Raw genomic sequence first — 15,332 nt, 5'->3', positions numbered from 1 at the left:
TCGTTCTGACAATGGCGTATGTGATTCTGCATCATTCATTCTGCTATAAACTCAATGGTTCTATTTTTCCATGGACAGTCAAAATTTTGGGATATCGACATTTACACGAATTTCTGTAAAAATGTTCAGACGTGTGCAATTCGCAAATAAATGTTTTAACAGTCGTTCTGACAATGGCGTATGCGATTCTGCATCATTCATTCTGCTATAAACTCAATGGTTCTATTTTTTCCATGGACAGTCAAAATTTTGGGATATCGACATTTTCACGAATTTCTGTAAAAATGTTCAGACGTGTGCAAATAGCAAATAACTGTATTCAATGTCGATCTGACAATGGCGTATGCAATTCTGCATCATTCATTCTGCTATAAACTCAATGGTTCTATTTTTTCTGTGGACAGTCAATATTTTGGGATATTGACATTTTCACGAATTTCAGTAAAAATGTTCAGACGAGTGCAACTAGCAAACAAATACCTTAAGAGTCGTTCTGACAATGGCGTATGCGATTCTGCATCATCCATTCTGCTATAAACTCATTGGTTCTATTTTTTTTATGGACAGTCAAAATTTTGCGATATCGACATTTTCACGAATTTCTTTAAAAATGTTTAGACCTGTGCAATTAGCCAACAAATGCATTAAATGGCGTATACAATTCTGCATCATTCATTCTGCTATAAACTCATTGGTTCTTTTTTTTCTATGCACAGTCAAAATTTTGGGATATCGACATTTTCACGAATTTCTGTAAAAATGTTTAGACCTGTGCAATTAGGAAATCGCTGTATTAAATGTCGTTCTGACAATGGCATATGCATTTCTGCATCATTCATTCTGCTATAATCTCAATGGTTCAATTTTCTCTATGGAAAGTCAAAATTTTGGGATATCGACATTTTCACGAATTTCTGTAAAAATGTTCAGACGTGTGTAATGTGCAAATAAATGCATTAACAGTCGTTCTGACAATGGCTTATGCGATTCTGCATCATCCATTCTGCTATAAACTCAATGGTTTAGCAAATAAATACTTTAAAAGTCGTTCTGACAATGGCATATGTGATTCTTATCATGCATTCTGCTATAAATTCATTGGTTCTATTTTTTCTATGGACAGTCAATATTTTGGGATATTGACATTTTCACGAATTTCAGTAAAAATGTTCAGACGAGTGCAACTTGCAAACAAATACCTTAAGAGTCGTTCTGACAATGGCGTATGTGATTCTGCATCATTCGTTCTGCTATAAACTCAATGGTTCTATTTTTCCATGGACAATCAAAATTTTGGGATATCGACATTTACACGAATTTCTGTAAAAATGTTCAGACGTGTTCAATTCGCAAATAAATGCATTAACAGTCGTTCTGACAATGGCATATGCGATTCTGCATCATTCATTCTGCTATAAACTCATTGGTTCTATTTTTTTGAAGATTTTGACATTTTCACAAACTTCTGTAAAAATGTTCAGACGTGTGCAATCAGCAAACAAATGCATTAAATGTCGTTCTGACAATGGCGTATGCAATTCTGCATCATTCACTCTGCTATAAACTCAATGGTTCTATTTTTTGTATGGACAATCAAAATTTTGGGGTATCGACATTTTTACAAATTTCTGTAAAAATGTTCAGACGTGTGCAATTAGCAAATAAATGCATTAACAGTCGTTCTGGCAATGGCATATGCATTTCTGCATCATTCATTCTGCTATAAACTCAATGGTTCAATTTTTTCTATGGAAAGTCAAAATTTTGGGATATCGACATTTTCACGAATTTCTGTAAAAATGTTCAGACGTGTGCAATTAGCAAATAAATGCATTAACAGTCGTTCTGACAATGGCATATGCGATTCTGCATCATTCATTCTGCAATAAACTCATTGGCTCTATTTTTTCTATGGACAGTCAAAATTTTGAGATATTGACATTTTCACGAATTTCTGTAAAATGTTCAGACGTGAGCAATTAGCAAACAAATGCATTAAATGTCGTTCTGACAATGGCGTATGCAATTCTGCATCATTTTTTCAGCTATAACCTCATTGGTTCTATTTTTTTTTATGAACAGTCAAATTTTTGGGATATCGACATTTTCACAAATTTCTGTAAAAATGTTCAGACGTGTGCAATTAGCAAATAAATGCTTAACAGTCGTTCTGACAATGGCGTATGCGATTCTGCATCATCCATTCTGCTATAAACTCATTGGTTCTATTTTGTCTATGGACAGTAAAAATTTTGGGATATCGACAATTTCACGAATTTCTGTAAAAATGTTCAGAAATATGCAACTAGCAAATAAATACATTAAAAGTCGTTCTGACAATGGCATATGTGATTCTTATCATGCATTCTGCTATAAACTCATTGGTTCTATTTTTCCTATGGACAGTCAATATTTTGGGATATTGACATTTTCACGAATTTCAGTAAAAATGTTCAGACGAGTGCAACTAGCAAACAAATACCTTAAGAGTCGTTCTGACAATGGCGTATGTGATTCTGCATCATTCATTCTGCTATAAACTTAATGGTTCTATTTTTCCATGGACAATCAAAATTTTGGGATATCGACATTAACACGAATTTCTGTAAAAATGTTCAGACGTGTGCAATTCGCAAATAAATGTATTAACAGTCGTTCTGACAATGGCGTATGCGATTCTGCATCATTCATTCTGCTATAAACTCATTGGTTCTATTTTTTCTATGGACAGTCAAAATTTTGAGATATTGACATTTTCACAAACTTCTGTAAAAATGTTCAGACGTGTGCAATCAGCAAACAAATGCATTAAATGTCTTTCTGACAATGGCGTATGCAATTCTGCATCATTCATTCTGCTATAAACTCAATGGTTCTATTTTTTTGTATGGACAGTCAAAATTTTGGGATATCGACATTTTTACAAATTTCTGTAAAAATGTTCAGACGTGTGCAATTAGCAAATAACTGTATTCAATGTCGTTCTGACAATGGCGTATGCGATTCTGCATCATCCATTCTGCTATAAACTCATTGGTTCTATTTTTTCTATGGACAGTAAAAATTTTGGGATATCGACATTTTCACCAATTTCTGTAAAAATGTTCAGACGTGTGTAATTTGCAAATAAATGCATTAACAGTCGTTCTGACAATGGCTTATGCGATTCTGCATCATCCATTTTGCTATAAACTCAATGGTTCTATATTTTCTGTGGACAATCAAAATTTTGGGATATCGACATTTTCACGAATTACTGTAAAAATGTTCAGAAATATGCAACTAGCAAACAAATACATTAAAAGTCGTTCTGACAATGGCGTATGTGATTCTGCATCATTCGTTCTGCTATAAACTCATTGGTTCTATTTTTTCTATGGACAGTCAAAATTTTGAGATATTGACATTTTCACGAATTTCTGTAAAAATGTTCAGACGTGAGCAATTAGCAAACAAATGCATTAAATGTCGTTCTTACAATGGCGTATGCAATTCTGCATCATTCATTCAGCTATAACCTCATTGGTTCTAGTTTTTCTATGGACAGTCAAAATTTTGGGATATTGCAATTTTCAGGAATTTCTGTAAAAATGTTCAGACGTGTGTAATTTGCAAATAAATGCATTAACAGTCGTTCTGACAACGGCGTATGTGATTCTGCATCATTCGTTCCGCTATAAACTCATTGGTTCTACTTTTTCTATGGACAGTCAAAATTTTGCGATATTGACATTTTCACGAATTTCTGTAAAATGTTCAGATGTGACCAATTAGCAACCAAATGCATTATATGTCGTTCTGACAATGGCGTATGCGATTCTGCATCATTCATTCTGCTATAAACTCAATGGTTCAATTTTTTCTATGGAAAGTCAAAATTTTGGGATATCGACATTTTCACGAATTTCTGTAAAAATGTTCAGACGTGTGCAATTAGCAAATAAATGCATTAACAGTCGTTCTGACAATGGCATATGCGATTCTGCATCATTCATTCTGCAATAAACTCATTGGTTCTATTTTTTCTATGGACAGTCAAAATTTTGAGATATTGACATTTTCACGAATTTCTGTAAAAATGTTCAGACGTGAGCATTTAGCAAACAAATGCATTAAATGTCGTTCTGACAATGGCATATGCAATTCTGCATCATTTTTTCAGCTATAACCTCATTGGTTCTATTTTTTTTATGAACAGTCAAATTTTTGGGATACCGACATTTTCACAAATTTCTGTAAAAATGTTCAGACGTGTGCAATTAGCAAATAAATGCATTAACAGTCGTTCTGACAATGGCGTATGCGATTCTGCATCATCCATTCTGCTATAAACTCATTGGTTCTATTTTTTCTATGGACAGTAAAAATTTTGGGAAAATTTCACGAATTGCTGTAAAAATGTTCAGAAATATGCAACTAGCAAATAAATACATTAAAAGTCGTTCTGACAATGGCATATGTGATTCTTATCATGCATTCTGCTATAAACTCATTGGTTCTATTTTTTCTATGGACAGTCAATATTTTGGGATATTGTCATTTTCACGAATTTCAGTAAAAATGTTCAGACGAGTGCAACTAGCAAACAAATACCTTAAGAGTCGTTCTGACAATGGCGTATGTGATTCTGCATCATTCGTTCTGCTATAAACTCAATGGTTCTATATTTTCTGTGGACAATCAAAATTTTGGGATATCGACATTTTCACGAATTACTGTAAAAATGTTCAGAAATATGCAACTAGCAAACAAATACATTAAAAGTCGTTCTGACAATGGCGTATGTGATTCTGCATCATTCGTTCTGCTATAAACTCAATGGTTCTATTTTTTCTATGGACAGTCAAAATTTTGAGATATTGACATTTTCACGAATTTCAGTAAAAATGTTCAGACGTGAGCAATTAGCAAACAAATGCATTAAATGTCGTTCTGACAATGGCGTATGCAATTCTGCATCATTCATTCAGCTATAACCTCATTGGTTCTATTTTTTTATGAACAGTCAAATTTTTGGGATATCGACATTATCACAAATTTCTGTAAAACTGTTCAGACGTGTGCAATTAGCAAATAAATGCATTAACAGTCGTTCTGACAATGGCGTATGCGATTCTGCATCATCCATTCTGCTATAAACTCATTGGTTCTATTTTTTCTATGGACAGTAAAAATTTGGGATATCGACAATTTCACGAATTTCTGTAAAAATGTTCAGACATGTGCAATTAGCAAATAACTGTATTCAATGTCGTTCTGACAATGGCGTATGCGATTCTGCATCATCCATTCTGCTATAAATTCATTGGTTCTATTTTTTCTATGGACAGTCAAAATTTTGCGATATCGACATTTTCGCGAGTTTCTGTAAAAATGTTCAGAAATATGCAACTATTAAACATATACATTAAAAGTCTTTCTGACAATGGCGTATGTGATTCTGCATCATTCGTTGTGCAGTAAAACTTTTTTCTATGGACAGTCAAAATTTTGAGATATTGAAATTTTCAGGAATTTCTGTAAAAATATTTAGACGTGAGCAATTAGCAAACAATTGCATTAAATGACGTATACAATTCTGCATCATTCATTCCGCTATAACCTCATTGGTTCTATTTTTTTATGAACAGTCAAAATTTTGGGATATTGCAATTTTCAGGAATTTCTGTAAAAATGTTCAGACGTGTGCAGTTCGCAAATAAATGCATTAACAGTCGTTCTGACAATGGAGTATGTGATTCTGCATCATTCGTTCTGTTATAAACTCATTGGTTCTATTTTTTCTATGCACAGTCAAAATTTTGGGGTATCGACATTTTCACGAATTTCTGTAAAAATGTTCAGACGTGTGCAGTTCGCAAATAAATGCGTTAACAGTCGTTCTGACAATTGCGTATGCGATTCTGCATCATTCATTCTGCTATAAACTCATTGGTTCTATTTTTTCTATGGACAGTCAAAATTTTGAGATATTGAAATTTTCAGGAATTGCTGTACAAATGTTCAGACGTGTGCAATTAGGAAATAACTGTACTAAATGTCGTTCTGACAATGGCGTATGCGATTCTGCATCATTCATTCTGCTATAAACTTATTGGTTCTATTTTTTCTATGGACAGTCAAAATTTTGGGATATCGACATTTTCAGGAATTTCTGTAAAAATGCTCAGAAATATGCAACTAGCAAATAAATACATTAAAAGTCGTTCTGACAATGGCGTATGTGATTCTGCATCATTCGTTTTGCTATAAACTCAATGGTTTTATTTTTTCTATGGACAGTCAAAATTTTGGGATATCGACAATTCACGAATTTTGTAAGAATGTTTAGACGAGTGCAATTAGCAAGTAACTGCATTAAGTTTCGTTCTGATACTGGCGTAAGCGATTCTGCATCATTTATTCTGCTATTAACTCATTGGTTCTGTTTGTGCTATGAACATTCAAAATTTTGGGATATCGAAATTTTCAAATAAATGGTTTAAATGTCGCTCCTACAATGGCGTATGCGATTCTGCATCATTAATTCTGCTATAAACTCATTGGTTCTATCTTTTCTATGGACAGTCAAAACTTTGCGATATCGACATTTTATTCTGTAAAAATGTTCAGAAATATTCAATGTGACGGGCCAAAAGTCGGAACCTCGTTTTTGGGCCACAAAATTAAATAAAATATTTGAATTATAAATGTATTAATATTTTATTTGGAATCATGTTTTATGTTATGTGACACAATAATTGAATTACTAGTTATTTAAAGAAAATATATGAAATTTATGGTATTCGGTTTTTTTTTGAAATTAACGGTCAAACTGATCCCCCTAGTGGTCATATGATAGACTAACCCTGAACAACGACGATGAGATCCGTACGGCGTCAAAATATAATCAGTCGACATCGAGCCACTGAAACAGTATAAAAGGAGGCGAAATCGACACAATCGGGACAGTCTTCTGTGGATGGCTGTTGTGCTAAGTGGGGTTTTTAACGTTCCCTTGGCAGTAAATTTAGTTAGTTTGTGTAGTCTAGAGAGTTAAGTGGGGTTTTTAACGTTCCCTTGGCGCTAAGGTTTTTGTGTGTGTGTCTCGGCTGTTGAGTGGAGTGAGGTTTTAATGTTCCCTCCCTCTCCAGACATATGTTGGTGTGGGCTTTAGAGTTGAGTGGGGTTTTAACGTTCCCTCGGCTCTAAGGTTTGTGTGAGTGTCTCGGCTGTTGAGTGGAGCGGGGTTTTAACGTTCCCTCCTCTCTCAGACCGCAGTGAGAGCAGTCGGTAGGGTTGAGTGGGGTTTTAAACGTTCCCTCGACTCGTGCTGTCATCGGGCTGCCGCTGTGCCTAGCTGCTGCCAACCTTCGTGTGCTGCCATCGGGCTGCCGTTATTCTTCGTGTGCTGTCATCGGGCTACCGCTGTGCCTAGCTGCTGCCAACCTTCGAGTGCTGTCATCGGGCTGCCGTTATTCTTCGTGTGCTGTCATCGGGCTACCGCTGTGCCTAGCTGCTGCCAACCTTCGAGTGCTGTCATCGGGCTGCCGCTGTGCTTTGCTGCCGTCATTCTGCGTGCGTCGTCATCGGGCTGCTGCCTTGCCTAGCTATCGACGATCTTCGTTTGCCGTCATCGGACTGCCGCTACCGCAAATATTCGGGTGTCGTCCTCGCCGTGCTGCTACAGTGTGTTGTGTGTTATCAAAACTACAAATGTGTGAAATGAATAATTTAGTGAAATCAATAAATTTTATAACGTTGATAAAAAAATAAACAGTCTTCCTCTCTTATATGTCCCACAACATAAATAAATTCTTGTGACGACCCTGGCCCTCCGTTGAACTATCCCAGCTTCAAAGTGAAAACATGTCGTCACAATGGCGCCCGAGCAGGTACATTAAGAGAGAGAAAAAACAACAATATCTATAGACGTGTTAAATGAAAAAAAAAATAAAATATTGACACCTAGAAGAAGCAAGACTTTAGAGACAGTGATAAACATTCCGTGGTGTAAAAATAAATAAATTCGTGAAAAAAAAAACAAAGGAAAACCGAATTACAAAATAGTAAAGATGTTACGAGTATCCTGGGCATACACCTTGAAACAAGAAGATCTAGTGGGGTATCTTTTGGAATTTAAATTAGATTCTACTGGGAATGTGGACGATCTTCGTAAGCGATGGGCGAAGTTCTTAAATCAAGATCACGACGAAGCAACAAGGAAAAGATTGCATGAATTGCAAAATAAACATGAAAACGGGAACATTCCATCCACATCAACTTTCCGCTCTCCGTCAAAACTGCCGATGATTACTATTTCCCCAAGTGATACAATCAATAAATCGCCAGTAAAAGCTGAGAAATCAACCTACCCCGTTTATCAAACCATGGATCCAACTAAAGTGACCAGTGAAGACCGGCAAAGCCAAGAATCAACGCTGAAAACCGAGAACGTTCCTCCGTTAGCTAACCTTCCTGGAACGGAGCATAGTCCAGTCAACCTGCTTGATCAAGTACATAAGTGGAACATCAAATTTAACCAGGGCAGGGATCCTATAGAGTTTATAGAACGCATAGAAGAACTAGCGCTAATTTTCGGAGTAGAATTAAACCATCTTATAAAAACTATGCCGGAACTCTTTCAGGATAAGGCTCTCATATGGCTGAGGAACAATAACGGACACTGGATAAGCTGGAAAGAATTCAAGAGAGATTTCCTAAATTTCTTTTTACCTCCAAGATATTTTGAAAAACTAGATGACGAAATCAGAAAAAGACTACAAAGACCCAAGGAATTTTTCAAGGAGTACGTCTTGGCCATCCAGAAGCTAATGCAACACGCGGAAATGACGGAAGAACAAAAGCTGGAACGTATTTTTAGAAATTCCCTAGCAGAATACCAGTGGTACATAAGACGCAAAGACTTTAACTCCTTGTCGGAATTGATTAAGCTAGCAGATGACATGGAAAGTATTCCAAATACCGTCCGACATGAACCACCACGCCATTACCAGAACTTCAATCGAAATACAGATTATTCAAAACCTAACTCTCACCGAATAGAAAGAAATTATTGGGCTACGGAAGAGCCGGTCCCAAAAAGAAATTACAAAACTTCATTTAAATGCGAGGCGAACCGACTAACCGCCACAATGGTCATTGAAGGACGACTAGTAACCGCTACAGTGGACACGGGGGCCACAAGTTGTTTTATAAAAAAGGAGTTAGCCGAAAAATTGAAGCAAAATCCAGTGTATAATCGACACCAAACAAATGTTATTCTTGCAGATGGGACCGCTGTTAATATTACCAAGTCAATTACGCTCCACGTAATTTTTGGAAGTCAAAGTACAGAAATGCCATTCCTAATAATGCCCAAATTCAAAGAAGATATCATCATTGGTCTGGAATTTTTCAAGCGATTCCCCACTACGATTTATTGTGCCGGACTCAGCGTGACACTCTACGAACCGGAACGGCAAACGGAACAGTGTATCATGGTCAGCGAGGCTAACCCTACCCAGAAAGAGGTAAGAAAAGCAGTTATATGTGGTCGACCCGCGGAAATATTACCCCAAAATAGAATAAGCAATAATCAATTAAGTGACGAGCAGCAAAGAGTCATGCAAAAATTCTTTTCAGAAGAAATACCACTTTTCGAACAGATAAAAGGGCTCTCCAATATAACTGAACATAAAATTGTCATGACGGATGATCGCCCCATAAAATTAAGGTATGCTCCCCGAAACCCAGCCATGCAAGCAATCATAGACGCAGAGGTGAATAAGCTAATTGATCAAGGATGTGTTGAACCCTCAAAAAGTCCATACTGGCGAACGTGTATGGATTTTCGACAATTAAATAAAAGGTCTGTACCGGATGCCTACCCATTGCCACGTATAGACACGATATTAAATCGCCTAAGAGATGCAAAATTTGTAAGTAGCTTAGATCTGAAAAACGGTTATTGGCAGATTCCCTTGGCTGCGGACAGTCGAAAGTATACTGCGTTTGTAGTCGCCGGGAAAGGACTCTACCAATGGAAGGTTATGCCGTTTGGATTGCACTCGGCACCAGCAACTTTCCAGCGAGCCCTAGATAGTGTCATCGGGCCGGAAATGGAACCAAATGCTTTTGCGTATTTGGATGACATTATAGTCATAGGAAGAACATTCGAGGAGCATCTTACAAATTTGAGGAATGTATTTGTCCGACTCCGGGCCGCTAACCTTAAAATTAACATGGACAAATGCGAGTTTTTCAAGAAGGAGACAAAGTATTTGGGCCACGTAGTTAGCGGGGATGGTATCAAAACTGATCCGGACAAGGTGGCGGCCATCAAAGGATAAAATCCCCGACGTCAGTAAAGGAAGTACGGCGCTTCCTCGGAGTTGCATCGTGGTATAGAAGATTTGTTCCACAATTTGCAACCATCTCACAGCCACTAACCAGCCTATTAAAGAAGGGTAAGCATTGGAAATGGGGACAGGAACAACAAATGGCATTCGAAACACTTAAGGCGAAATTAACCGAGGCCCCCGTATTGGCATGTCCAGATTTCACCCAACCATTTACCCTCCAGACAGATACCAGTAATTATGGATTAGGAGCAGTCCTCACTCAAGAATTAGAGGGAGAGGAGCGGGTGATAGCGTATGCCAGCAGACACTTAAACGGGGCTGAGAAGAACTATTCGGCTACAGAAAAAGAGTGCCTCGCTATAATTTGGGGCATAAGGCAAATGCGCCCATTTTTGGAGGGCTACCAATTTATTGTAATTACGGATCACCTCGCGCTTAAATGGTTGAACTCAATAGAGAGTCCTTCAGGAAGATTGGCACGATGGGCCCTCGAGCTCCAACAATATTCCTTCGTTGTGAAATACCGTAGAGGAAAACAAAATGTTGTAGCAGACACACTCTCGAGGCAACCAGTGGAGATTTTGGAATTAGCCACCATCAAGGAAAGTCAGAATGGATGTCCTTGGATAGACAAATTGAAGGAAGGTATCGTAAAGAATCCAAAAAAATATCCGGATTATACCCTTATTGATGACCACGTATATCGGCATTTTCCTCGGCAAGCAAACGACGACGACTGCACTCCGTGGAAATTGTGTGTACCAATCACATCCAGGGAGAGGGTACTAGAGGAAAATCACGATAGTCTCGCCGGTGGTCACCTGGGCATGCGGAAAACTAGTTACAAAGTGGCTAACCGATACTTCTGGCCGGGTATGTTCCAGGATATAAAACGATATGTAAAAAATGTGCATTGTGCCAAAAATATAAATCAAGCCAACAACAACCGGCTGGCGAAATGTTAACTCGAGTCTCCGAGGAACCATGGGCCACAATATGTGCGGATTTCGTGGGACCTCTTCCGCGGTCGACTCACGGAAACTCGATGCTGTTGGTAATTATGGATCGTTTCTCGAAATGGACAGAACTAATACCCCTTAGAAAAGCCACAACGGATGGTCTAATCAAAGGTTGTCGAGAGAGGATAGTTTCCCGGTATGGCGTACCAAAGATGATTATTACGGATAATGGCGCCCAGTTTACCAGTGCAAAGTGGGAGAAATTCTTGAAGGAAATGGGCATAAAACACCAGCTAACAGCGCCATATACTCCCCAAGAGAACCCTACTGAAAGAACTAACAGAACTGTTAAGACTATGATTGCGCAAGTATCCCGGCAACATCATAATAAATGGGACGACGCGTTGCCTGAAATTATGTTGGCTATTAATACTAGTGCCTCCGAATCCACAGGATATTCCCCGGCATTTCTAACACAAGGCCGTGAACCTAGGCTACCACAGGCCTTATACGACCAAGTTACAACTGGAACAGGTGCCAGAATAGTTTTACCTGAAGACCGAGCGCTGGAATTAAGGGAAATATTTATAATAGTCCGACGAAATCTAGCCAAAGCAGCACAAAATCAGAAACGACACTACAATCTCCGACATCGGGCATGGAAACCAAAAATTGGGGAAAAGGTTCTTATTAGATTGCACCCCCAATCAAGAGCCATCGATAACTTTGCGGCGAAACTGGCCCCGAAATATGGGGGCCCATATGTGGTGGAAAAATATAAATCACCAGTAATTGTGGTGGTCAGGGCGAACGAAAAGGACATGCGTACAGTGCATGTCAGTGGTCTTAAGAAGTATTTCGAATAAATTAAAACATTATTTCGGAGAGGCTTTATGTAGAAGATCTATAACTTAATATTCCTCTATCATTTAGACCGTTTGTGTGTTTCATTGTTTTGTTTTCTTTTTTTTTCTTTTAGACAACGACGGTATTAGCCAAAAAGTAATTTAAGAAAGAAAATATATAAATATAATAACAAATACGTGTTTAAGATAAGTTCTGAAATTGTTATCTACATCTCACAACACACTGCGATTATGGACGGAGATAGTCCAAAGACAAAAAAATTTAAGGAAGCGATGAAAAAATTCCGTACCCACTTTGAGAGGGCAGAGTCACAGCGACGTCGAACCATTTTTATTGATGACGATGATATTCCGAGTACCAGCCGCAATGCACCGAGACGATGTACAAAACAACGGGATCGCCCTCCATCCCTAAGAGGCGAAGATCATATATTCTTTAGAATGGAAGAAACAGCCAATAATATCGCAGACGTACGCCCGACATTCCCAGATACACATGGCAAAAATAATGAAAAGCGCACAGAAAGGCAAGGTTCACCACGTCCGAATGATGCCACCGTACATCCTGAGGTACCACGAACACCAATATACATATCATGCAGTGAGTCAACTCAAGATAGTACCGATATGTCCGATATAAACACACCCACTACTTCCATATATTCCGAGTTGCCGATCACGCCGGGAAAGAATTTTGCCAATTACTTCGACGAACAATCCACGCTTCCACGACCACCGATGGAGACGAGCGGCGAATCATCTGTTTCAGACATAGATGAAGATGAGTGGCGTAACTTCTATGGGTATGAGGATAAGAATATTGAGAAGAAGTCGCCGATAGCACCTCCTAGTCCATCATCCACCGAGTCCGATGAAGAAAACTACAAATGCCCAAGTCCAAAGCCTAGGAAAGGTTTGGGTTTCATCGAGCAGAAAGATCGTGAGTATCGCTATTTGGGGTTCAGATGCTACGAACGAACTGTCACTGTAGAATTGCTGGTTCCGGATCAGGATAAAACACCGATACTAGCCAACAACGGAGAAGAAATTAGTAAGGCCTTATCCGCAGAACCAAGTATATATGATCAAATGCCCGATTTGGAGCCCATAATTGACAGTTCAGAAACCATAGCTGCCACCCAAGTAACAAGCGACACTGACGAGGAAGCTTCAAGATCGTCAGTAAACAGTTTCGTAACCGTTTCCGAAACCCCAAACCTGGAATGATGGACGCAGTGGCACGCATTAGTTGGAGTAAAGACTCCATCACCTATTCGAATTTCGATTGAACCAGAAATGGCGACAGAACGGAATGTGAATGTAACTGAAAGGCCGGTAGCCGAGAATCCGAGAACGCCATTTACAAACACGAAGGGTGATGGAATAGTGGGACAAGGTTTTTCGCAAACGTCATACTCATTGGCGAGTTCATCTTCGTCACCCTCAAAATCATCATCATCCTCATCATCAACTTCATCATATATACCATGCCAACTACCATTCATAATTTCCAGTAACACATTTACCAACCCGAGAGAACCATCATCCCCCACAAAAATATCAAAAGTCCCCTTATGCGCCAACGTAGCACCAACTAGCCACCACTCAAACTACCTAGAAGAAATATTCGTCCCGAATGCGGAAGAGGGTAAAGAACGTCCAAGCCAAGGCACAACTTCCATCACCGAAGGGAAGGAACAAATTAGCAACAGTCATGACACTTGGAGCCAAGTTCCCCCGGATAACTATCCTAGTGACTTGCGGGACATTATTGTCAAATTCCTGAGTAGGTCCAAAAGGGGCAAACGGGCGAGAACAACAATACCGAATTACCGTCACGGCCAATGGTGCAGTGATGGTCTTCCACAAAAATCTCTACGGGGGCCTCCAAAATTCACCCGAATTCACGCTAGGTGAAAGGACGTAGAAATTGAGGAGGCGAGAATATTAAATTGAACAATTCGCTGGGCTTCCGGCTGTTGATATGCAACAGGCTAGACCAAGCCACATAAGATGGAAAACAAATCAGGGGAGAGATGGAAGGCCTTGTGACGGGCCAAAAGTCGGAAACTCGTTTTTGGGCCACAAAATTAAATAAAATATTTGAATTATAAATGTATTAATATTTTATTTGGAATCATGTTTTATGTTATGTGACACAATAATTGAATTACTAGTTATTTAAAGAAAATATATGAAATTTATGGTATTCGGTTTTGTTTTTGAAATTAACGGTCAAACTGATCCCCCTAGTGGTCATATGATAGACTAACCCTGAACAACGACGATGAGATCCGTACGGCGTCAAAATATAATCAGTCGACATCGAGCCACTGAAACAGTATAAAAGGAGGCGAAATCGACACAATCGGGACAGTCTTCTGTGGATGGCTGTTGTGCTAAGTGGGGTTTTTAACGTTCCCTTGGCAGTAAATTTAGTTAGTTTGTGTCGTCTAGAGAGTTAAGTGGGGTTTTTACGTTCCCTTGGCGCTAAGGTTTTTGTGTGTGTGTGTCTCGGCTGTTGAGTGGAGTGGGGTTTTAACGTTCCCTCCCTCTCCAGACATATGTTCGTGTGGGCTTTAGAGTTGAGTGGGGTTTTAACGTTCCCTCGGCTCTAAGGTTTGTGTGAGTGTCTCGGCTGTTGAGTGGAGCGGGGTTTTAACGTTCCCTCCTCTCTCAGACCGCAGTGAGAGCAGTCGGTAGGGTTGAGTGGGGTTTTAAACGTTCCCTCGACTCGTGCTGTCATCGGGCTGCCGCTGTGCCTAGCTGCTGCCAACCTTCGTGTGCTGCCATCGGGCTGCCGTTATTCTTCGTGTGCTGTCATCGGGCTACCGCTGTGCCTAGCTGCTGCCAACCTTCGAGTGCTGTCATCGGGCTGCCGCTGTGCCTAGCTGCTGCCAACCTTCGTGTGCGGCCATCGGGCTGCCGTTATTCTTCGTGTGCTGTCATCGGGCTACCGCTGTGCCTAGCTGCTGCCAACCTTCGAGTGCTGTCATCGGGCTGCCGCTGTGCTTTGCTGCCGTCATTCTGCGTGCGTCGTCATCGGGCTGCTGCCTTGCCTAGTTATCGACGATCTTCGTTTGCCGTCATCGGACTGCCGCTACCGCAAATATTCGGGTGTCGTCCTCGCCGTGCTGCTACAGTGTGTTGTGTGTTATCAAAAC

General features: G+C 39.4%; 2 protein-coding genes across 2 annotated transcripts in view; both read left to right on the top strand.

The window, feature by feature from the left end:
- LOC131805015 (uncharacterized) overlaps window positions 1–7,209 on the top strand; it is a 37,790-nt gene extending 30,581 nt beyond the window's left edge. The window contains exon 3 of the transcript XR_009343467.1: window positions 7,109–7,209. The gene's annotated coding sequence lies outside the window, so the exon portion shown is untranslated. The remainder of the gene's footprint in view (window positions 1–7,108) is intronic.
- A 2,160-nt stretch (window positions 7,210–9,369) lies between these two features.
- LOC131805059 (uncharacterized) lies at window positions 9,370–13,976 on the top strand. Its single transcript, XM_059128302.1, has 2 exons — window positions 9,370–9,512; window positions 12,282–13,976. The coding sequence occupies exon 2, from the start codon at window positions 12,400–12,402 to the stop codon at window positions 13,393–13,395; it is 996 nt and encodes a 331-aa protein (XP_058984285.1). The 5' UTR covers window positions 9,370–9,512; window positions 12,282–12,399; the 3' UTR covers window positions 13,396–13,976.
- Window positions 13,977–15,332: the final 1,356 nt, after the last annotated feature.

The sequence above is a fragment of the Musca domestica genome, unplaced genomic scaffold (assembly GCF_030504385.1).
Source record: "Musca domestica strain aabys unplaced genomic scaffold, Musca_domestica.polishedcontigs.V.1.1 5, whole genome shotgun sequence".
Lineage (NCBI taxonomy): Eukaryota > Metazoa > Arthropoda > Insecta > Diptera > Muscidae > Musca > Musca domestica.
Note: the sequence above shows the minus strand (reverse complement) of the source record. Positions and strands in the feature narration are given on the sequence as shown.